Source organism: Myodes glareolus, chromosome 9, assembly GCF_982192425.1.
Source record: "Myodes glareolus chromosome 9, mMyoGla1.1, whole genome shotgun sequence".
Taxonomy (NCBI): Eukaryota; Metazoa; Chordata; class Mammalia; order Rodentia; family Cricetidae; genus Myodes; species Myodes glareolus.
This window is the reverse complement of record NC_142034.1, coordinates 54,589,773-54,614,448: the sequence shown is the minus strand read 5'-3', so window position 1 is coordinate 54,614,448 and position 24,676 is coordinate 54,589,773. Positions and strand designations below refer to the sequence as shown.

The window sequence follows — 24,676 nt, the reverse complement described above, 5'->3', positions numbered from 1 at the left end:
ATGTCTATGTGAGGTGTCAAAACCCCTGGAACTGGAGTTACAGACAGTTGTGAGCTGCCATATGGGTGCTGGGAATTGAACCCAGGCCCTCTGAAAGAGCAACTGGTGCTCTTAACTGCTGAGCCATCTCTCCAGTCCTCTTTGTTATATCTTACCAAAGTCTACAGGATTTCTTTATTTTACTGCATTTATTGATTTAATTTCATTTACTTACTGTGCTATGGATCAAACTCCAAGGCCTTATATAAACATGTACAAGTCTATATCTCAGTTCCATCTTTATTTAGTCTTTTTGTTTTTATTTATTTATTTTTGCGATAGGGTTTCTCTATATAGCCTTGGCTATCCTTGGACACATAGAGATCCACCTGCCTCTGTCTCCCGAGTGCTGGGATTAAAGACTTGTGCCACCAATGCTCGGCCGATACTTTTTATTTTTACTTAAATAAATTATTGTGTTATATGTGTAGGTGAACAGGAGTGATACCATATGTGTGATGGTCAGAAGACAACTTGTGGGAGGTGGGTATCTCCTTGTATCTTGTGTTATGGGTCTAAGAACTGAACCCCAGTCGTTAGGCTTTGTAAATTGAGACATCCTCCAGGCTCGGAATTTTTTTAACTCCATGACAATTTTTCCTGTTTTGAATTTCCTCAACATTTATGTATCAGATCATAATGCATTTTCTTTTCATTTTATTTATCTATCTATCTATCTATTTATTTTGAGATAGGGTTTCTCTGTGTAGCCCTGACTGTCCTGGAACTAGCTCTTGTAGACCAGGCTGGCCTTGAACTCAGAGATCTGCCTGCCTCTGCCTCCCAAGTGCTGGGATTAAAGGCACGCACCACCACCGCCTGGCTTGCATTTTCTTTTCGACACGGCCTTGAATTTATTACAATATTAGAAGCAACTTAGGGCAAGTATGGCAATGACACGCATACATGCATGTCTGTAATTTTTGTACTTCGGAGGTATCAGGAATTCAAGGTCATTCCTCAACTACTTAGGGAGTTCGTAGTCAACCTAGGATATAAGAAACCGTCTACAAAACTTAAAAAAAAATCTACTCAAGCCAAGAACCGTGACTCTTTATAATCTCCTATAGATGCAGAGAGTCAACACATGCGCACCGGAACCAAAGCCCAGCGCGTGCGCACGGGGAACTTTTCGCCTTTCGGCTCCCCCACCTCCATCCCTCAATTCCCCCTCTCCCCCCCCCTCCCCCGCCCCTCACTTTGGAGTGTGCGCACCAAGAAAGACAAAGGTGGTGAAAGTGACCAAGCAGTCATTCCAGCGCATGCCCATCCCTAAACTGCCCTGGCTGTGCGGGGCTCACTTTGTGGAGGCGGAAGTCCAATCCGCTGAAGCGAGCGCGGCCCCTCCCTTCCCTTGATTGGTTTGCTTCCAGTGTTGTGGGGCGGGGAAAGGAAGGGGTGTTGAGGACCTAGCATTCGTCTCCTTCCGCGCAGGCGCAGAGGGGCGACCAGGAGGGGGCGTGAGAGAGGGGAAGAGAATGTGGAAGCCCTGACGCGCTGGCGAGCCCGAGCTGGGTCGCTAGCCTGGACGCCTGCGCCTTGGCCCTCCGGCTCCGCGCGCGGCGGGCGGGTGCCCTGTGCGCCTGCGCAGTAGGCGGCGGCGGCAGGGGGAGGTGGAGGCCGTGGAGAGGCAGCGGCGGCAGCGGGTCCCGGGACTGAGGCAGCAGCGGGGGCGCCGGCGGGCGGAAGCTGAGGTGACGAAGGCGGCGGCGGCGGCGGCCGTTTCTCTCACGGTGGCGGAGACCAAGGCGGCGGCGGACGGGGAGCGGCCCGGCCCCGGCCCCCTGCTCGTCGGCTGTAGCAGGGCCGCCGTGGGGCCGGCCCGGCTCCCGCCCCCCGCGGCTCCCCCTCCGGCTCCTCCTCCTGGGAGACGCCGGGGGCCCGGCCCGGCCCGCACTCAGAGCTCCGCTTCTGCCGCTGCCGGGGCAGTCGGAGGTGGCGGCGGCGCCATGGGCGGCCTGGCCTCTGGGGGGGATGTGGAGCCGGGACTGCCCGTCGAGGTGCGGGGCTCCAACGGGGCCTTCTACAAGGTGAGACGGCGCGTCGACCCGGGACACCTTCCCTAGCCCCCTCCCCCGGCCGAGTCCGGCACGAGTGGAGCGGGATCGAGTTTCTGGAGCTCGGTCCTGACCCTTAGAACCTTCGACTCACACTCCCACTCGAAAGCCTTCCGGGGAGACCGTGGGAGTTAACCCTCGTGCTTTTCTCTTCGAACCCGCGGGTACACCTGCTTTTATCCTCAGCTGGAAGCGTGACCATCAGGTCATTACTGCGCGTGGCTGGGCGCTCCCGCTCCCTCCGGAGAAATCCCTTCACCCAGCTTCTAATTGACTTTTCTTGTTTCCTAGTGGAGGAGATACTTCAGCTCCTAATCGCATCCTCTACGGCCCAAGCACATGGGAGAGTCTCTTTCTTTTCCTGCGTGACCACTTTGGGAAGGGCCACTGTCCCATATTCGATCTTTGGTCTTCAGGGAGGCTTCTGCCTGCTGGCTCTAGACCATTTACTCAACTTTCAGCTTGCATTCTTGTCCCCAGTCTAAGAAGAAATGGTCAAAACGCATTTGTGTTATTTAGCATCTTTGGCCTCCGGTTTTATCAGCCATGAAAGTGGGTTTGTTGGGCAAGTCTGTCACCCTACCACATCTTTGTCCCTAAACCAGCCTACCTAGGTTTGGATTAGTGCTTACCTCTTTGACTCCAGATACAGTTAGACCATTCCTTTATCTTCTTAAGTTTAAGCTTCATTAAAAGGTGTCTCGTCAAGATTATGTTCTTACTCTGACAGATTTCTACTTGTTGACAGTCTTTCTGGAAAGAGAAGGTACCTTCCAGAGTGGCTCATTTCAGCTTTTCTTTGCCTAAGATTTGATTTCTTTGACCTCTTTTGGGGGTAGGGTTGGAAGAGGATCTTGATGTATAGCTCATACTATTTAGCCCAGGCTAAATGTGACCTCTTCTGTACTCCTACCTCAGCCTTCCGAGTTCTGGGACTACAGACATGCACCACCATCCCAGACCAGACTTTTGTTTTTCTTTGTATCCATACATCCATTCCACCTTCTGTATCTGTTCTGAGTCTATTCTGGATCTCCCCCCTCCCAAATTTAGATTAAAGACTAACTCTTCTTGACCCCCCCCCCAAGTATTTTTCTTCATCTGATAGGTGAAATTCTGAACTTATTTTGACCCACCCCCAAGACAGGTATGCTCTGTAGACCAGGCTGGCCTCTACCTCCATCACCACCCGGCCTTCTTTTGACTTTTTTTGGGTGGAATTGTCCCAGAAACTTTTGATTCCTCCTTTAGTCTTTTCACTCTGTAGAGAAAGGAATTTTCATAGCATCGATAAGTTGGAGCCGCCTTTACTTCATATCTCAGGTCCTACTCCAGTAGACCTTTCTGCTTTCTCATGCCCTTGGAAATCTCTCTGACTGCTGTGAAACTGTATCTTTTTGTAGCTGAAAAGGCCTTGTGCTCACCCTGCCCCACTTCAGCTGATAAGTTTGATTTTAGTCTGTGAATACCATACCATTTCTGCCTGCCTTTTCTGATGAGGTTCTTTATCCAGTGCCTATGGGTGTACATATCTTTTAGTCTTAGCTTATCCTCTCAATTAAGTCTTGGACTTTCTGCCTTGCTATTTCTGTATTCCTGTGTCATCCTCACTGATGTTCACCTATTCTGTGTATAACTGAAGAAGGCTCCTAGCTGATTCTGACCCTTAGTACTTTTTCTTCTGACTGGAACAATATCTTTGTAACATTTCTGTTTTCTGTGGCAAAAGTCTGTTAATTCCTTTTGGGGGTTCTCATTGGACACATTTATGTGTTTGTTGTGGTGGGGTTTTTTTTGTTTTGTTTTGTTTTGTTTTGTTTTGTTTTTAAGACAGGATTTCTCTGTGTAGCCCTGGCTGTCCTGGAACTCTCTGTAGACTAAACTGACCTCAAATTCACAGATCCACCTACCTCTGCTTCCCAAGTGCTGGGATTAAAGGTGTGTGCCACCACTACCTGGCCACATTATGTTTTTTAATATCCTTGTTCTCAGACTTGTATTAGATTTATTAAAAGTCTTCCTTAGGCTGGGTATGGTGGTACATGCCTGTAATCCTAGTACTTGGAAGGCTGAAGTATGATGGTCCAAGTTTAAAATGAGTGTGGGTAATGAGATCAGGTCTCAAAACAACAACAAAAATACCCTTTTTCATAAGCTGTTCTTTTTTCCTGGAGACATCTTAGCCTTCATATGTATCCTCCTCACCTCCAAATTTTTACTTTCAAGAAAAGTGATTTTTTTTTCCTCCTTGTTTGTTTTTTGGGGATAGAATCTCTCCACCTGGCCCTGGTTGTCCTGGAACTCCTGTGTAGACCAGGCTGGCTTTGAACTCACTTGGACCGGTCTGGGATTAAAGGTGTCCACAACCACACCCATTTAGAAAGTGATTCAAGATAAGATACTTCTGTTCTAGGAACTTGGGAGTCAGGTAGAGCTTGGAAAGAAGAGTGCTCAGTTCAGATTAACTGAAGTGGTTGGGAAGGGATGTATTTTCTGTTACACAAGAGCATCCAGCAGAAAGTCCTTTTTACCTATGGAACATACATAGCAGTGATATATTTGAGTGAAGCAGGAACAGAATTAGCAGTTGAATAAGATCCTGTATTCTAGCCATTTCAGCACTTTCTGCTCCACTACTGAGTTAAAACACTTCCCTACAATTGTACTCACCTTTCTTAAACTCAATGTAATGTAGTTGCTTATCTGTTCCGACCTTGCTGATTGATATTCATGACTCAGCAGACTTCGGTGTGAGTGAAGGAGTTCTGTCTTGTCTTAGATCTCTAAATTTAGGGAGACCCCCTTCTCAAAACTTTTATTTTGATTTATCCACGGCAGATACCAGATGTCAGATCCAAATTATTTTATATCTATCCTATCAAGCTTTCCTTTTTTGTTTTAAAATGAGGTTCAAGTGGCTCAGGCTGGCTTTTAGCTGAGGATGACCTTGAATTCCTGGTCTTACTGCCTCCACTTCCCAAGTGCTAGGATTGAGACACACCACCAACTCCAGCTTCATAATGTTTTGTTTTGTTTTTGCTGTTGTTTTGTTTCTGTTTTTCAAGATGGGGTTTCCCTGTGTAGCTCTGGCTGTCCTGTCTTGGAACTTGCTCTGTAGACCAGGCTGGCCTTGAACTCAGAGAACCACCTCTGCCTCTCCAGTCTGGCTTTAAAGACATGTGCAACCACCAACCAGCCAGCATTCTTTTCTAATGGGACATTATCAACTTTAAAACATGTTTTTTTTGTTTTGTTTTGTTTTTTTTGCCTTGACTCTTTTTCTCCTAGAATTCCTTTTCTTCTGCGGGGTGAAGATGGAGACTAATTTCATATCTTATTTAAGGAAACTGAAGTATCTAGGAACTTAAGAACTTTCTTCATTCACCTGACAGTTCTAAGCCCAGAAAGCTAATCCAGGAAATGCTACAGCCCTTGACTCAGATCATCTGGATCTAGGTTTACAACAGAATTCATATGCTCTCTTATTTCCCCAGTGGCATAGACCAAACAAAACTTTGGAGTTCCTTTTCCATCACAGTTGTTCTCCAAAGAAAACCTTGTATCTGAAGTAAATGAGTAGAATTAAGAGGCAGAGGTAGAACTGGAGTATGATGTTGGAAAGAGAGTTGAAGGGTTAATGGAAAGTAGTTGAAGGGGAAAAGATGGTGGAGGTGTATGGTAAGTGGCATTGGGTTACACTGCAAAAGAAGGATGATTCTAGTCTAAACTTAGCATTTCTGCCTTGTAAGTCACTATTTGTTGAAAAAAGGTAATATTGCTTTATGGGCTAATTCAACCTAGAAAATTAAAGCTTTAGACATAGCCTTTATAAATGAGCATATCTGGGAGTGAGAACCTTTTTTTCAGAGGCAGTCAAGTGATTATGACTTTTCTCTTTCCTTTTCTCCTTAAAATGTTTTTGATAAATGATACGTATCTTGATAATCTACTAAGACTTTGAGCCTCTCCCACTCTTCAGCAGTTGTCTGTCTGTCTGTCTATGGTAAGAGACTCTATATAGCCATGGTTGGCGGTTGACCTGGAACTCAGATCTGCCTGCCTCTGTCTCCTTAGTGCTGGGATTAGAAGTGTCTGCCACCAAGCCTGGCTTCTCTGTCTCACTTTTCCTTAATAAATCTACATTCACCCTAGGGGGAAAAATTCTTGGAGTTTGATAAAGTGTTAGGCTTGGTGATCTATCCCTGCAGTCCTACTACTTGGGAGGTAGAGACTGGAGGTCAGGAATTGATGGTCATCCTCACATACATAGTAAATTCTGCATGAGATTCTGTCTCAGACAAGCTAAAGAACCCAAAAGGAAACAGGATGCAGGCTAGTCCTGACAAGTGGAAGCGGTTTGGCAGAGTTACTTTGTAGAGACTAGCAGGAATAGGCATTGGTTCTGAATGAAAAGAAGATAAACATCTCTGAAGACTTGTATTTAAAGAGTGTTAAGGAACAGTATGCTAAGGACTGACTGTCCACACTTGGGTAGTAGTAGTAAGACTCTAAGGAAGACTGTCTCAAAAAACAAAAGGGAAGAAAAGATGAAAAGTAACCTGGGGATAGAGAGATGGCTTATGGGTTTATAGCATTTGCTGGGTTTCAGAGGACTGGGGTACAATTCCAAGCACCCATACAGTTCATAATTCTAGTTCCAGGGTATCTGACTCCCTCTTCTGCTCTCTCATGGAACCAGGGACACATTTGGTGCACATATATGCCTTCAAGCCTAACACTCACACATAAGTAAATCTTACTTTGTTTTGTTGTTTTTTGAGACGGGTTTTTCTGTGTGGCCTTGGCTGTCCCAGTTCTTGGCTCTGTAGACCAGGGTGGCCTAGAACTCAGAGATCATCTTGCTTCTGCCTCTCGAGGGCTGAAATTGAAGGCTTGTGCCACTACTGCCTGTCATGAGTAAGTAAATCTTTAAAGAAAAAAAAAGTAGTAGGACTGGGAAGATGGCTCAGAACCTGAGTTTGGATCCCAGGAACCAACATAAGTAGCTTGTTGTAGCAACAAAACTCTGTGATCTTAGCACTAACAGACAGAGACAGGAGGAGCCCAGGGGGCTTGTTGGTCAGTCCAAGTTCAGTGACAGAGGTGCAGGGACATAGAGCTGTTTCTGGCTTTCACATACATAAACATACCACACAAACCTGGACATGTTAGTATATGCTTATAATCCCAGCACGTGAGAGATAGAGGCAGGTACATTTATCTGAGTTCAAGGCCACTTAACAGCCTGGTGTACATAATAGGTTCCAGTTTATCTAGGGCTGGATAGTGAGACTTCCCACAAAACAGCCAAAGTAGGTTGTATCTGGTGAAAAATCCAAATTTAGATTTTTTCCATTATAAAGAAAGAGCAGTACATAAGTAGTGGTTGATTGGTTCTGTGTGGAGGGAGCTGTATATTCCCTGAGCATTATTGGTATATTTTCTCCTAAGCTCCGCCACTATCCTAGTTACTATGCTAAGAGTTGGTCCTTGAATATTGTTAGCCTTTTGAAGCACCTGCCTTTCTTACTGATTTTGATGTTGACAATTGAATTCAGGGCCTTGCATATGCTAAGCACATACCATCGCTAAACTATGTGCTCCAGCAAATGCTCCCTAATTATATTATTTTATTATTTTGTTTAGCTATAGGTGACTTTTTTGTTGTTGTTGTTGTTTTCTTTCCTGTGTGTAGCCCTGGCTGTCCTGGAACTCACTCTGTAGACCAGGTTGGCCTGAAACTCAAAGATCCTCCTGCCTCTGTCTCTTGAGGGCTGGGATTAAAGGTATGTGCCACCACTCAGTAGCAACTAATTTTTTTTAATTTTATTTTTATATCATTTGTTTAAGAAAGTGTTTTATTATGTATCTCTTGGTGGTCTGGAACTCTTTATGTAGACCAGACTGACCTGAAACTTGAAAAGATCCACCTGCTTCTACTTTTCAAATCCCAGAACTAAAGAAGCTGGGCACCACTGCGCTCAGCCTGTGTATGGGTACTTTATTAGCTTATGAATATATGTACTACTTGTATGCCTGGTGCCCACAGGTGCCTCTGCCAAGAAAGGCCCTAAAATCTGCTGTTTCTGCTTTCACTTGAGTGTTGGATTATATGTGTACTCCTCCATGCCTGGCTTATGATACATTAAATTTATTTTTTCTTTTTTAGGACTGGAGAGACAGCTCAACAGTTAAAAGCACTTGCTTCTTCCAGAGGACCAGAGTTCAATTCCAGCACCTACCTCAGGGCTATCACAGCTATATAACTGCAGCTCCAGAGTACCCAACACTTCTGACCTCCTTGAGTGCCTGCACTCGATATTCACATACCCACAAGCAGACCCACACACCTACATACATGAGAAATAATAAAAGATAAATACTTTAAAAATTATCTTTTAAAATATCGATGTTTATGAATGTTTGTCTTCGTGTATACCATCATGTGTACCTACTGCCTACACAGACCAGAACAAGGTCAGGTCCTCTGGGATTGGGAGTCAGAGGTGGCTGTGAGCCAGTCACCCATGTTGGTGCTAGGATGTGAGCCTGGGTCTTCTGCAAGAGTAACAAGTGGTCTTAACTGCTGAGCCAGTTCTCCAGCCTCCATTTAAAATTTTTGAGGTAAATTGTATGATAATGAGGTTATCAAAGTCCATCTTTTGTCTGTGGCTGTCCAGTTTTTCTAGCACCATTTTTTGAAAAGCACTGTGCTTTCTCCAAACTCTTTTTTCACTTTTATCAAAAATCAGGAAGTAGAAAGTAATATATAACTGAAAGCACTCTTGGGGTTGGGGTGTAGTGCAGCTGATAGTGCACGCACAAAGGACTCCCAGCACCAAATAAATTGGGTATGGTGGTGCATAGCTGTAATCACAGCACTTGGGAGGCGGAGACAGGAAGATCAGAAGTTAAAGGCTCTGCTACATATGAGTTTGAGGCCAGTCTGGGCTGCTGACTCTAAAATAAAATCTGTTACATACCAAAATACAAACTAAAAAGTGTGGGCCTGGGAGATGGCTCAATGGGTAATACCCGAGTTTGATCCCAGGACCCACATGGTAGAAGAGGACAAACTTCAATAGTTTGTCCTTTGACCTCCCCACAGATGTTGTAGCAAAAGCATCCATATGTTCACACACACACTTATACACATATACAATGTATAATTTAAAACACAAAATTCCTAGAATACATAAAAGAAAACATTAGTGGATTTAGATTCCAGAAGTTTCTTAGATGTGAAACCAGAAGCACAATTCATAAAAAATAATGAATTGTACTAGAAATCTTTGTGTGAAAAATAGGGAAGATAAAGAACTGAGACTGTAGATTGAAGAAGCCACTATTTCATGACTCCTTAGGCCATGATCTCAAGCTTGGAGTCTTGTACATACTTTATTTTTAGGTTCAGTAGTTATTTTTGCCTTCAGAACTATAATATCTATTAAACTCTTAGTTTTTTCTTCTGTAAATTGTGCTTATTTTGAACTCCAGTGTTTCAGTTATTCTCCCAAGGACTTGGGCATCTGGGTGCTAAATTCTCCAACCCTGGTGTCCTCTAGGTGTTCTAGTCCAGCTGTACACAGTCTTGTGGGATATTTGTAGCTTTGCTGAAAGTTGATGGTATTTTAATTGAACTCTAGCAGACTGCTTAGCACACCAGGAGGCAGATAGCAAGGTAACTGGTATCTTAGTAGGTCACCTGTTGGGCTGCTCTTGTGCAGGTTCTACTTTATTATTTCTAGATTTTGTCAGTATGGTTTCTTTTCTCTCACTGTTTATATTTTCTGACACATCTTCCTGGTTGTGTTTAGATTGTAAACACCCACGTGCTAAACTTCTTAATTTTAAAGACTGCTGATTTCTCTTCCTGATGGCTAAGATGATCGTTAAATGTATTTTCTTTTTTTTAATTTATATATTTTTAATTGATAGTTATTGAGCTCTACATTTTTCTCTGTTCCCCTCCCTGCTTCTCCCCTCCCCCCTTCAACCCTCCCCCAAGGCCCCCATGTTCACAATTTACTCAGGAGATCTTGTCTTTTTATACTTTCTACTTCCCATGTAGATTATATCGATATAAGTCTCTCTTAGTGTCCGCATTGTTGTCGAAGTTCTCTGGGATTGTGGTTTGTAGACTGGCTTTTTTTGCTTTATGTTTAAAAACCACCTATGAGTGAGTACATGTGATAATTATCTTTCTGTGTCTGGGTTACCTCACTCAAAATAATGTTTTCTAGTTCCATTCATTTTCTTGCAAAATTCAAGCTGTCGTTATTTTTTTCTGCTGTGTAGTACTCCATTGTGTAAATGTACCACATTTTTCTAATCCATTCTTCGATTGAGGGGCATTTAGGTTTCCAGGTTCTGGCTATGACAAACAAAGCTACTATGAACATAGTTGAGCACGTATCCTTGTTGCACGATTGAGCATCCTTTGGATATATACCCCAAAGTGGTATTATTAGGTCTTAAATGTATTTTCATTTATGTTTTTTACATTTTTTTCTAGGGCTTTGTGAAGGATGTCCATGAAGACTCTGTCACCATCTTCTTTGAAAACAAGTAAGACCTTAGGAATAGACAAGCATAGTAGGTTCTGAAGGGACAGCAGAAAAGTGGGACCTGCTGAGACCTGCAGTAGGTGGCAGGGAACTGAGAGTTTGGATGAGAATTCCAGGAAAGAAAAGGGCAGATAGCTTGGTGCAAGTTGTAGGCATTTGACACTTAGTAGTAAAGAATAAAAGACCACTGTAGAACAGAGCCTGTTGTTTTGACTCTTTAACTACCAGAAAGGATAAAGTGGTCTTAGCCAGGGAGGAACTTCCTTGTGAAGAAGTGGACAATTACATCAATCTGAATAGCTTTCCTGTCACTGTCTTGTAGCTGGCAAAGTGAGAGACAGATTCCTTTTGGAGATGTCCGACTACCACCTCCAGCTGATTATAATAAGGAGATCACAGAAGGAGATGAAGTCGAGGTAAGGCCTGTGAAGTCCATCATCTCAGTTTGCTCTTTTTTCCCTTAGGGTTCTGTTGTTTTGCGTTTTCTTTTTTTTTTTTTTTTAAATATTTATTTATTAATTATGTATACAATGTTCTGTGTGTGTGCCTGAAGGTCAGAAGAGGGCACCAGACCTCATTACAGATGGTTGTGAGCCACCATGTGGTTGCTGGGAATTGAACTCAGGACCTTTGGAAGAGCAGGCAATGCTCTTAACCACTGAGCCATCTCTCCAGCCCCTGTTTTGCGTTTTCAAGACAAGGTTTCTCTGGTTGTTCTGGAACTTGTTTTGTAGACCAGGTAGTCTCAAATTCACAGATACACCTGCTTCTGCCTTCTGAGAGCTGGGATCAAAGGTGTGTATCACCGTAGCCCAGCTGGATTCTGGGTTTTTAACTTGCTGATTTTGTTCCTTCCTCATCTGAACCACTACATCTAGCCATGTAGCTGGTGAAGTAAATGCATTGGTGCCTTTCTGTCATGGGTGTGATCTGAGGGTGCACCAGATTAAAGGGGCCACTCTTCCATGTGTGACAAATCCACTTGAAGTCTGTGTGTGTGTGTGTGTGTGTGTGTGTGTGTGTGTGAGAGAGAGAGAGAGAGAGAGAGACGGAGGGAGAGAGACAGACAGACAGACAGACAGACAGACTTGGGACTTAACCCAGGACCTTGGGCATATTTTGCGGGAGATACATGTATGCACATGCGTCTGTGTGCATACATGATTGTAGGCATGAGTGTGTCATGGCTCACAAGTAGGGGTTGGGACAGCCATGAGCTCTGGGACTTGAACTTGGGTTATCAGGCTTGAAGAGCTCTTGTCCGCTGTGCAAGTTCAGCTTTCTCCAGTTCTTTTGTTTCTGGTGTTTTTTTTTTCTTTTTTCTTTTTTTTTTTTTAAAGAGGGGGGCGTTCCTCTATGTGTCTTTGGTGTCCTGGAACTGACTCTGCAGACCAGGCCGGGCCTCAAACTCAAAGCTCTGCCTGCCCCTGCCTCCCAAATGCTGGAATAAAGGTGTATACCACCAGCTGGCTTTCTCTAATTTGATGTTTTTGAATAGTCTTCACTTCAATACTGTGTCTCTTTATTTCTAACTTTCCAGGTTTATTCGAGAGCCAACGAACAGGAACCTTGTGGTTGGTGGCTGGCCCGGGTTCGGATGATGAAGGGAGATGTGAGTGACTAAAGTCCTTTGGGGAACTCCTGAAGCTGTTGTTCTATGGAAAGGTAGCAGATGGATTACACTTCCTTCTTCTTTTCTGCCAGTTCTATGTCATTGAGTATGCTGCCTGTGATGCTACCTACAATGAGATTGTCACCCTGGAACGACTTCGACCTGTTAATCCCAATCCCCTTGCAACCAAAGGCAGCTTCTTCAAGGTTACCATGGCTGTGCCTGAAGATCTCAGAGAGGCGTGAGTGTTGGAGAGGTTGGGAATTGAGGACTCTATAGTGCCAGCCTCTGTCCTTATTTTTCCCTGGTCTCCCACTCTGTTCTGTTTATCTGTCTGTTCTGTTTATCCCCTGGCCCTGTGAGGATCTTTTTCCATGATATACCTACAGCCTTTCCATTTTTCATCTTTATCTCTCTTTCTGTCTGTCTGTCTTTATTTTGAGACAGGGCCTCATCATACAAGCTCTGGCTGTCCTGAAACTCTATGTAAACCAATCTGGTCTTGAAGTCACATAGATCCACCTGCCTCTGCCTCCCTGAGTCCTGGGATTAAAGATGTGCACCAATATACTCTGCTCTGATTATTTTTAAAAATAGTTTTCTTAATCCTTATTATTTAACATTGGTACTATCCTAACCTGGTTCTACAAAGTGAGTTACTGGATAGCCAGAGCTGTTATACAGAGAGATCCGGTCTCAAAAAAGCAAACAAAAAATAACAACAACAAAAAAAGTGATTCTGTTTCTTATTTTCTCCTCCCTACTTTTTGTCCCCAAACCTCTTACTGCTCCATCCTGAACACTTTACTGTTCTCTGCAGCTGCTCCAATGAAAATGTCCATAAAGAGTTCAAGAAAGCACTGGGAGCCAATTGCATCTTTCTCAACATTGCAAACAGTGAGCTCTTTATTCTGGTGAGTTTTCATGTTAAATTAACATAGGTCTTTTCAACAGATTTTCCTTTTTCCTCTTTAAGTTTTTGCAGAAATGGGTGTGTTAGACTGTGCTCATACTTACTGGTGACTTTGTTACTTCTGACCCTCTGAACCCAGGTCACCTGCCTTTCCTTATTTTTCCTCATGTATGGCCTTAATTTCCCCCTCATTTTTTTTTTTCAGTGTGGGAGATAAAATCATGTTCTTCATACACCTGTCTGTTTCAGACAAGTACCCTAGTTCTTGGATATATTAGGATCTGTGTGTGTGTACATATTTGCGTGTATATAAGTGCACACTTTGGGGGTGGTTGAGAAAGCCTGAATTGTTGGTATCAGGTATCTTTCTCAATCAACTTCACTTTACAAGGCAGTCTTTGAACCCAGAGCTAACCAGTCAGTCAGCCAGTCCTCCTGGGTGTTCCTGTTCCTACCTTCTCTATGTCAGGACCCCTGACACCCTCTCTGGTCTTTGCATCTTTGTGCACATAACATATTCACATAGTGAGAGACACATATAAGTCTTTTATCTTTTGTTGTTTTTTGAGATGATCTCATTTTGACTGCCCTGGAACTCACTATGTAAACCTCAAATTCACAGAGATCTACCTGCTGCATCCACCACTATCTTCAGCTATAAATCTTTACAAAGGATAAAACAACAACAACAACAAAAAAACCACCGTATAGCTCTCACCTTGTACTTGCTTCTTGTCAGATGAGTTCTGTTAGTGTTTAGCTATCCAGCCCCTGTGTGAGTGACAGTGATTTTCCTGTATCCTACCTCATTTCCTTTTTCTTCCTTTGAGACAAGGTCTTACTGTGTCTCCTGGATGACCTGGTACTCACTGTGTTGCTGCAGCTGCACTTGGGTTTGTGACACTTGGGTTTGTGACAGCTTTCATCCCCATTTCCCCCCCCCCCCCCCCCCCCCCCCCGCTGTTTTTTTGAGCCAGGCTTTCTATGTGTAGCCTTGGCTGTCCTGGGACTCAGCTTTGTAGACGAGGTTGGCCTTGAATTCACAGAGATCTCCCTTCTCCCTCCCGAGGGCTGAGATTAAAGGCATGTGCCATCACCGCCCAGCTTTTTTCCACTTTTCAAGACAGGGTTTCTCTTTGTGTAGCCCTGACTGTCCTGGAACTCACTCTGTAGACCAGGCTGGTCTCAAACTCACGGAGATCCACTTGTCTCTGCCTCTTGGCCACCACCATGGCCGACTGAACTTCATTCTTGACACCTGCCTTCTTTGCAGGATACTGGCATTCTGGTGTCCAGACTCTGATGCTCCCTGGAGTGTATTTTGTTTGTAAGACTTTTTACTCATTTCTTTCCAGTCAACCACAGAAGCCCCTGTGAAGAGGGCGTCTTTGCTGGGTGATATGCATTTTCGAAGCCTTCGCACCAAATTGCTGCTTATGTCCCGCAATGAAGAAGCTACCAAGCACCTAGAGGCAAGTTTTGGCTGCTTTTACTCATGCTGAATAATGTGCTTTGCTTTTTCATCTTGTGTTTCTGAAAGATAGACAAAGGCTACTGGATTGGCAGTTTTATCTCGTACTCTCCAGAGGACAGTGTTCTATTCTGTTTTTTGTTTGTTTGTTTTGAGACAGGGTTTCTGTGTACCTCTGGCTGTTCTGCAACTCGCTGTGTGGACCAGCCCGGCCTTGAACTCACAGATCTGCCTGCCTTGTGCTGGGATTAAAGACACTGCTTGGCTTTTTTCTGCTTTTCAAGATAGGGTTTCTCTTTGTGTAGCTCTGGTTGTCTTGGAACCTACTCTGTAGACCAGGCTGACCACAAACTCACAGAGATCCATATGCCTCTGTCTCCCGAGTTTCGGATTAAAAAGATAGCCACTATATCTGGCCAAAAGTACACATTGTCTGTCTGTCTCTCTGCCTATCATCTGTCTGTTTATGTTTGAGGTAGGGTTTCTCTATTATATAGCTTTGGCTGTCCTGAAACTTGCTATATAAAGTAAGATGGCCAAACCTTGAGATCCTCCTGCCTCTGTCTTCCAAGTATTGTCATGCACCACCATTGCCTGGCAATATTGCTTTGGAACAGGATCTCACTGGTCTCCTTAGCTTGCCTGAAACTCTGCAGGCCAGGCTAGCATCAAACTCAAATGCCTCTGCTTCTAAAATGCTGGAATCTAAGGTGTGTACCACCATGCCCAGCTTGGTTTTGTCTGTCTGTCTCTCTCCTCTCTCTCCAATTCCTCTCTGAGCTCTGGCTTTCCTGGAACTAGCTCTGTAAACCAGGCTGGCTTTGAATTCAGAGGTCCACCTGCCTTTGACCACCATTGCCCAGCTGTTTTTTTGTTTAACGTAGGGTCTCTTGTATCCTAGACTGGTCTCAAATTTGTTATGTAGCCAAGATGTCCTTAAAAAATTTTTGATCATTTTTCTCTATCCTCCTGGTGCTCAGATTATAGGTCTGACCAATACTCCTGTTTGTCATAGTGCTGGGATCTGGCTCTAACCCAGAGCTCCATGCTTGCTAAGCAAACACTCTATCAGCTGAACCTGCAACCCACAATTTTTTTTCTCCTGACCTGAGGATAGAACACAGGGTCTGTTACTTGCTAAGCAGGTCTCCTAATGAACTACACCCTCAACTCTGCTACAAGGTTTTGAGTTCTGACATTCTATAATTACAAGTTTCCTTTTCAGAATAATTAAATCACTCTTTTTATTTGTTTTGTTTTTGAAACAGGGTTTCTCTGTGTAACAACCCTGGCTGTCCTGGAATTTTCTGTGTAGACTAGGCTGGCCTCGAGCTCAGGGAGACCCACCTGCCTCTGCCTGCTGAGTGCTGGGATTTAAAGGTGTGCACCACCAATGCCTGGCTGTTAAATCATTCTAAATGAGTATAGGGTATGGGTATGTTTTGATTGAATTGGATCTCTAATTCCATTTATCAAGTGAACTGACCCTTTTGGGGGGCTTTTCTTTGAGATAGCACAAATTGTGCATTATTCCAGTCTTCAGGGCTGTTACTGAAGGAACTGGTTGATGAAAAGTCACCTTTCCTTCCGCTTGATCCACATGTTTTTGTCAGTCCCAAATGAGTAGAGTTTTCCTTTTTTTTTCTTTTTTTTCTTTTTTTTTAAAGATTGATTTTGCCAGTGCTGGAGAGATGGTTCAGCAGTTAAGAGTACTGACTTTTTTTTAAAATATTTTTTATGGTTTATTTAACTTTATTTTATGTGCGTTGGTGTGAAGGTGTCAGATACCCTGCAACTGGATCTTCAGACAGTTGTGAGCTGCCATGTGGGTGCTGGGAATTGATCCCGGGTGCTCTGGAAGAGCAGTCAGTGCTCTTAACCACTGAGCCATCTCCCAGTCCCCTGACTGTTCTTTCAGAGATTCCAAGTTCAAATCCCAGCACCCACGTGGTAGCTCTATAAATCTATAACTGTAGTTTAATGGGATCAGATGCCCTCTTCTGTTAGACAAATGCAGACATAAAGTGCATAAATGATTAAGTCATATATATATTAAGTCATATATATATTTTTTTTCTTTTTTTTTTACTTATTTATTTTTTTGCTTGGTGAGGTGGCATATATATTTTTCTTTCTTTCTTTTTTTGCTTGGTGAGGTGACACATGCCTTTTGGAAGGCAGAGGGAGGCAGATCTCTATAAGTTTGAGGCCAGCCTGGTCTATAAAGCAAGTTCCATGACACAGAAACCTTGTCTCAAAAAACAACAACAGCAACAACAAAAGATTTATTTTACTTTATGTGTATGGATGTTTTGCCTCTATGCATGCGTGGTGTCTATATCTGTAGAGGTCAGAAAGAGAGCATTAGATCCCCTGGGACTGAAGTTAAAGGTGGTTGTGAGATGCCTAATGGATGCTGCGAATAAAACCTGGGTCCTCTGCAAGACTTAACCTAACTTACTCTCCAGCCCCATAAGCAGATTTTAACAAAGGTAGAATATTCTTTTCTCCTAGACCTTGGCTTTCACTTTCTATGGTAACATGCTTCTAATAATCGAAGTGCTTGCTCAGCACAGTGTAAACTTGACATAGTGATCCCAGCATTTGGGAGATGGAAGCAGGAGGATATGTGCACTTGTTTTCATACCTTTAATCCCAGCAGTTGGAGGAAGAGGTAGGTGAATCTCTACATAAAGAGTTCCAGAACAGCCGAGGTTATCAGGGCTATGTAGAGAGACCCTGTCTTTAGAAAAAGAAAAAGAAAGGACAAAAGGAAAGCTTGCCTTTGTTTTATTGATGCTTGTTACTCCTTACATTCTTGTACTTTTTTTATTTTGGTTTTGTTTGTTTTTGTTTTGTTTTGTTTTTAGACATAGTCTCACTATGTAACCTTGGCTTGCCTGGAACTTGCTATATAGACCAGATTTGTCTTAAATTCAGAGATCTACATGTCTCTGCCTTCCCAGGGCAAGGATTAAAGGTCTGTGCCTCTGTACCTAGCTAATACCTCTTTTCTTATTCACTCCCTACCCCCTCCCCCCTTTTATTTTTCTTTGCTGGGTACTAAATCTAAGGCCTTCTGTTCTTTAGGCAAGTTCTCAGCCACTGACAATAACTGTTAGGGCTATAGCTGAGTGGTACAGCATTTGCCTAGAGTATGAGAAGCCATGGGTAAAACAGTAGACTCTACCCAGGAGAGGCAGGAACACTGCTTGAATGCCTTAGTCCAAGGCCAGCATAGTGAGACCACATCTAAAGAAGAACTGAACAGCTGTGCATAGTGACATGTGCCTATAATTGGTGCTAGAGAGTTAAGAGCACCAGTTGCTCTTGCAGAGGCCCTGAGTTTGTACGAGCAGCTCATAACCATCTTTAACTCATTCCAGGGAGCTGATGCCTCTTCTGGCCTTGTGGAGCAACAAGCATGTACATGGTACACAGAGTACAAACAGAACACTCATATACATAAAATAAATTTAACTGGGTGGTGGTGGTGCACACCTTTAATCCCAGCTTTTGGGAGGCAGAGACAGGCGGATCTTTGTGATTTCGATGCACCTGGTCTACAAGAGCTAGTTCTAGGACAGGCACCAAAGCTGCACAGAGAAACCCTACCTCGAAAATACTGGTAGATAGATAAATTTTAAGTCAAAACAGCAAGAATTTGATCATGTAAATGGTAAAAGATATGTGTAGCAAGCACTCAAAGGCAACTTATTTTGGTGTTTGAGACAGGGTCTGTGTAGCTCTGACTGGCCTGGAACTTGTTGTGTAGAACAGGCTGGCCTTGATCTGCCTATGACCAGCGATTTATTCATTTAATTATTTTCTACAGTGTTTTAATTATATTTACTCCTGTCCAGGAGTTTTTGATGCCAGGGATTGAACGTGGGCCTGGAGCATGCAGGCAAACACTCATGCACATTAGAATTTTTTTCTTTAAGTTTTTTCTTTTTAATTTAGACTCCCTGGAACTGGGGTTACAGACAGTTGTAAACTGCCCTGTGAGTGCTGGGAATTGAACTCAGGTCCTCTGGAAGAGCAGCCAGTGCTCTTAATCCCATCTTTCTACTCCAGCCTCTGCACATAAGAATTTTAAAAGAACTGCCGGGCAGTGGTGGCACATGCCTTTAGTCCCAGCACTCGGGAGACAGAAGCAGGCAAATCTCCGTGAGTTTGAGGCCAGCCTGGTCTACAAGAGCTAGTTCCAGGACAGGCACCAAAAGCTACAGAGAAAAAAAAAATAAGAATTTTAAGAAACCACTTTGGAGAAACCCTGTCTCCAAAAAAGCCAAGAAAAAAAAAAAAAAGAAAACCACTTTGATGTCAGCCTTGTCTAACCCTCTTGCTAGTCCCCCTTTTTTTTTTCCCACCCCTTTTTGTTTTTCAAGACCGTATTCTCTCTGTAGTCCTGGCTGTCCTGGAATTCGCTCTGTAGCCCCGGCTGGCCTTGAACTCTAGGATCTGCCTGTCTTTGCCTTTCAAATGCTATGATTAAAGGTGTGTGGCACCACCACCTGGCTTTGTTGCTCTCTTTTAAAGCAGAATAACCATTGCTTTATTAATGAAAATGAGAACAACTGAGAGTGAGAAGGGCTCAAAAGAGGAATACTATTTTTAGTAACATCAGAGTGAATAGGCCAGCTGTAGGGACTTGTCAGATGGTAGAACAGAGAGTGTGTCTTGTTAAGAACTATTCAACCAGTTAGTGTTAGAACCAAATCTAGAACTTTGGTGATTTCTAGCTCAAACTGCCCTCATTAGTTAATAACTGCCCATAAGCCCTGGTATTTAAAGGTGTGAGATTTCTGTGCAGGGTTCAGTGGCTAGCAGATCACAGGTGGTTCTGGTTTTCTTCATACCTTTTTTTTTTCTTATTTAAACAATACAAAGAAGCCAGGGAGGTAGTGGTGCGCACCTTTAATGCCAGCACTTGGGAGGCAGACACAGGCAGATCTCCGTGAGTTTGAGGCCTGTTGGTCTCCAAAGCTACAGAGAAACCTGCTCTTGAAGAACCAAAGGGAAAAAAAGAAAAAGAAAAAAGAAAGAACCCCCCAACACACACACAACTGGGCAGTGGTGGCACATGCCTTCAATCCCAGCACTTGGGAGGCAGAGGCAGGTGGATCTCTGTGAGTTTGAGACCAGCCTGGTCTACAAGAGTGAGTTCCAGGACAGGCTCCAAAGCTACAGAGAAGCCTTGTCTCAAAAAACCAAAAAGAAAGAAAGAATGACACCCCCCCCCCCCCAAATGCAGGACAGAGGATTAGCCACCTGGGACGCATCTTCTGAGATTCCACCACCATGATCTCACAGTGTCTTTTCCTCTTAGACAAGTAAGCAGTTGGCAGCAGCGTTCCAAGAGGAGTTTACAGTGAGAGAGGACCTGATGGGTCTGGCAATTGGGACACATGGTGCCAACATCCAGCAGGCCCGAAAAGTGCCAGGAGTGACTGCCATTGAGTTGGGTGAAGAGACCTGCACTTTCCGCATCTATGGGGAGGTCAGCCGAAGATTGCTCTTTTGGGTCCTTTGGGGGACTGAGGGGATAGAGATAAGGTGGAAAGCAAATCTGTGGTAACCTTCCTGCCAGACTTTGGTAGTAGCTTACATCTCCAAAGTCAGAAAATGACAGAGATCCAGTTTCTATTTTAGTTTACTTTTTCTATAGACACCTGAGGCATGCCGACAAGCTCGAAGCTACCTGGAATTTTCTGAGGATTCTGTACAAGTGCCCAGGAACCTGGTTGGTGAGTTTGGGTGTGTGTATAAAAAGGAATAATTAGGGCCCAGGTGGCAAGGTCTTGAAGACAATTTTGGGTATGTAATTAGGATTGGTGCTACTCTGTGGACTTCTGGTTTCATAAGGATGGGATAAAGAGTCTGACATAAAAATGAGAAAAGGCAATGATATATTTTTGGGATTGTAGCATTTTTATCCTGGAAGGGTTTTGGTTATGAGATTCCTAGAAGCAGGAAGATGAATTACATGCAATATATATAATGAGAAGTGACTATAGAAGAAGAAGACTTTGACTTGTATTTCCTTAACAGTAACAACAAAAAATGAAAGCCTAATTCCTCCTTTATCCACTTAGGCAAAGTGATTGGGAAGAATGGGAAAGTGATCCAGGAGATCGTGGACAAGTCTGGTGTGGTGAGGGTGCGTGTGGAAGGTGACAACGACAAGAAGAACCCCAGGGAGGAGGTATGGGGCCTGGGGACTTGTAGATGGGAGAACACAGAACCTTTTGTTTGCCCTAGTAGACTGTGATCCTGTTGTCTATTTGAGGAGTGGACTTAACATTTTAATCTTTTCCTTTCTGATTTTCTTTTTCTTCTTCTAACATTTTAATCTTTTCTGATTTTCTTTTTTCTTTTATTTTGCCCTAGCCGGCCTGGAACTTACTTTGTGAACCAGGCTGGCCTTAAACTCAGTTCACAGAGATTTGCCTGCCTCTGCCTCCCTAGGGTTGGGACTAAAGACTTGTGCCACCATGCCTGGCACCTTTAGGGGCGGGGGTTGTTGAAACGGAGCCTCATATAGTTTATTTAGGTTGTGTTTGAACTTAATTAACTTTACTGTGTAACTAAGGATGACTTTGAATTCCTGCTGCCCCTGTCTCCTGAGTCCTAAGGATTATGTGTGCCATCACACCTAACTGACTTCTAATCTTTGTTCTGGTCTGTTCTCTAGGGAATGGTTCCCTTCATATTTGTTGGCACCCGAGAGAATATCAGCAATGCCCAGGCACTGCTAGAGTACCACCTCTCCTACCTGCAGGTACCCATGTCAGACAAAATGGGGTGAAAAGGGGGCAAGGGCTGCTAGTATATAATCTTTGGAGCTGTCCTGCATGGTTTGTCTTTTTGCAGAACAGCACCGTTAGTTCATATTTTGGCTCTGGGGCTGTATCCTATTCTCTTTAATGTTTTGTCTTTCTTCTTGTAGTCCCAAAAGCTTAGTTACACAGGGACCATATGGAGAGAAAAGCATGAAGGAAGTGGATTGTCCACTCATTTTAATTCTCCTGTGTTGTCTGTCTTCTTTCCAACCAGGAGGTTGAACAGCTTCGCTTAGAGAGATTGCAGATTGATGAACAGCTTCGGCAGATTGGGCTGGGCTTTCGCCCTCCTGGGAGTGGACGGGGTGGCGGTGGTGGCAGTGACAAGGCTGGCTATACCACAGATGAGAGCTCCTCCTCTTCCCTGCACACGACCCGAACATATGGGGGCAGCTATGGGGGCCGGGGCCGGGGCCGGAGGACTGGTGGTCCTGCCTATGGTGAGACAGCTGTGGGGACAGTGGAGGAGGTGGATGTTTGGGTGGAGACTCAGGGAAAGCAGTGACTTGAGTATTTAAGAGTGATAGGAAGAATTCTAGTTTGGAAGAAGTGGTGAAACTCCCAGGGTAAGACCAGTGGATCTGATTAAACCTGTCTGTGCCCTTCAGGCCCCAGCTCAGACCCATCCACAGCTTCTGAGACTGAGTCAGAAAAAAGAGAGGAGCCTAATCGAGCAGGACCCGGTGACCGAGAGCCCCCAAGCCGTGGAGAAGAAAGCCGGAGGCGGCCAATTGGGGGCCGGGGAAGGGGACCCCCACCTGTTCCCCGGCCTACCTCAAGATACAACTCATCATCTATTAGCTCAGGTATCAGAGCTGGGGGGAAGGGTCATGTTTGTGGGCTCAAAGGAGAAAATAGTGGTCACCTGACTCCCAGTCCCTTTCTGTCCTGTCATCATCAGTGCTAAAGGATCCAGACAGTAATCCTTACAGCCTATTGGACACATCTGAACCAGAGCCCCCAGTTGATTCAGAGCCTGGTGAACCCCCTCCAGCAAGTGCCCGTCGTCGCCGTTCCCGCCGCCGTCGTACTGATGAAGACAGAACTGTCATGGATGGCGGCCTGGAGTCTGATGGTCCTAACATGACAGAGAATGGCCTGGGTGAGGAGCAAGCCTGGGTTCTTATAGATATTGTGAGAAAGAATGAAGAGGATGGGTGTATGACTTTTCTTTACTCCACAGAAGATGAATCAAGACCCCAGCGACGTAATCGGAGCCGCCGCCGCCGCAATCGTGGTAATCGAACAGATGGGTCCATCAGCGGAGACCGCCAACCAGGTCAGCTGACACTGTGGGATTGGAGCCTTTCAGGAGCTAAGAATGGGATGCCTCCTGCTCTAGGAAAACCAGGGTTGGGTTCAGTGAGAACCATGGAGATGGAGACCTGTGTTCCTGAAAGTCTCAATCCTTTCTGCCTTTCCTAGTGACTGTGGCAGACTATATCTCACGGGCAGAGTCTCAGAGCCGCCAGCGGCCACCTCTGGAACGTACGAAACCCTCAGAGGAATCTCTTTCAGGACAGAAGGTAGGCAGTCATGATACAGCTTATCCTATTCTTTTTTTGATTCTGGAGCAGGGACAACAGAAAACTTCCCTAGGAAATATCTGAGATGTTGAATTAGCTGTATCTGGTGGAGTTCAGGTTAAGCTGAGGATAGAGCAGAGCTGGCATGAACAGAAGACAAGGCTCACAGTGACTAGAGCACAGGTGAATCAGTAGTGAGGAGTGCCCACACCTGGTGTACTGATGAACTGCTTTCTTTTCCTCCTGCTTCCTCCTCAGGGTGACTCTGTCAGCAAGCTTCCCAAGGGCCCCTCGGAGAATGGGGAGCTCTCTGCCCCCTTGGAGTTGGGTAGTTTGGTGAATGGGGTTTCATAAAACCTCCAGTCCACATCCCTCCTTTCTCCATCTCGCTTGCTGCCCACCACCATGGCCCTCATGGGTCCAACTGACCTGCGCTGGAGCTGCTCTTATCTACGGGGGTGGGGGGTGGCACAGCAGCTTGGGTCCCCCCCCAACCTTCAGGAGCTAGTGGAGGGGTGTGTAACAGGGTCATACCCCCTCCCTCTTGTCCAACCTACCCCCAGGGTGAGGGGAGCCTCCCCTTCCCTATCAGACTGGATGTGCCTTTATCCTCTAATGCCCCGACCTCTGAACACCCCCATTCTCCGCCTGTTGGTGGGGGTGCTCCATGACCCACCCAGATTTGACAGTTCAGGGGGGCTTCCCTGCTATCCCTCCTCCCATCCTGTACCCCCCATTTCTGGGGCCTCATCACTGTGGAAGACGGGGATAGTGAGGGTATTTGTGGGTGGGAGGCATGGGGAAGGTTTTGGAGTAGAACCAGGGGTGTGTATGAAGGGGGGTGACAAGGTCCCCGAGGGAGTTGGGGGATAACCTTGTCTGGTGGATGAGAAGGCGTATTTATTTTTCACTGTACAGTATTTAAAAAGAGAATAAAAAAATCCAATGGCCTTGTGGTTCCCATGCCTTCTTTGTACCCAGTCTGGTCTGTTTGGATCTCTAGGACTGACCTGCACTGGTCTCTGGCTTGCTTTTGTTCTTTATTCTTTATTCTTAGCTTCTCATCCTATGTCAGAAAGATGATATTCTGGAAGTTGCTGCATACTTAATTCTCCATACCTAGTTATTCTTCTGGTCCAGAGGTTTGTGCTTCAGGCCTTGCTGTCCCCCCCCCCCCCCCCCATTGGTTGCTTGATAGTTTGGCCACTCCTAAGCCCTGAGTCACAGGAGGCTAGGCAGGGCTGTGTGAAGCTGGATCTGTTCCTGCTAGGAGCTGAGAGTCTGGGCAGGCTATTTAATCGGATTATCTGGGGCCCGGGGCACAGGCTGGGCCTTCATCAAAGGTGAAAATAGGGTTTTCTCTGGCCTCTAGAACCCAGGAGGGTCAGCATGTATTTCTGGCCTGGTGTTGCTCTGACTCCAGAATCCACATCCTTGACCTTAGCTTTTGGGGTCTCAAGGGTGAAGAGGTATCATTATAGAGTTGGGAGACTCCAGACCTATGTTGGACAGTACACTGAGGGTTGAAGGTGATGCTAAAGAGAGTGTCCCTGAATACCTTGACAGAGAAGCCATGACCTTAAAATGTAGTGAACTTAGATCCTTAAATATTTATCAGGGGTTGGAGAGATGGTTCAGAGGTTAAG

The 24,676-nt window shown here is 44.8% G+C and overlaps 1 protein-coding gene across 1 annotated transcript; it reads left to right on the top strand.

Moving 5' to 3' along the window:
* Positions 1-1,649: 1,649 nt before the first annotated feature.
* Fxr2 (FMR1 autosomal homolog 2) lies at positions 1,650-23,980 on the top strand. Its single transcript, XM_087910439.1, has 17 exons — positions 1,650-2,069; positions 10,612-10,664; positions 10,986-11,079; positions 12,204-12,275; positions 12,368-12,516; positions 13,096-13,189; positions 14,544-14,660; positions 19,992-20,162; positions 20,331-20,409; positions 20,758-20,867; positions 21,357-21,443; positions 21,719-21,944; positions 22,113-22,310; positions 22,406-22,606; positions 22,688-22,783; positions 22,930-23,030; positions 23,289-23,980. Exons 1-17 carry the CDS (start codon positions 1,989-1,991, stop codon positions 23,382-23,384), a joined length of 2,025 nt encoding a protein of 674 aa, XP_087766565.1. The 5' UTR covers positions 1,650-1,988; the 3' UTR covers positions 23,385-23,980.
* The last annotated feature ends 696 nt before the right edge of the window (positions 23,981-24,676 follow it).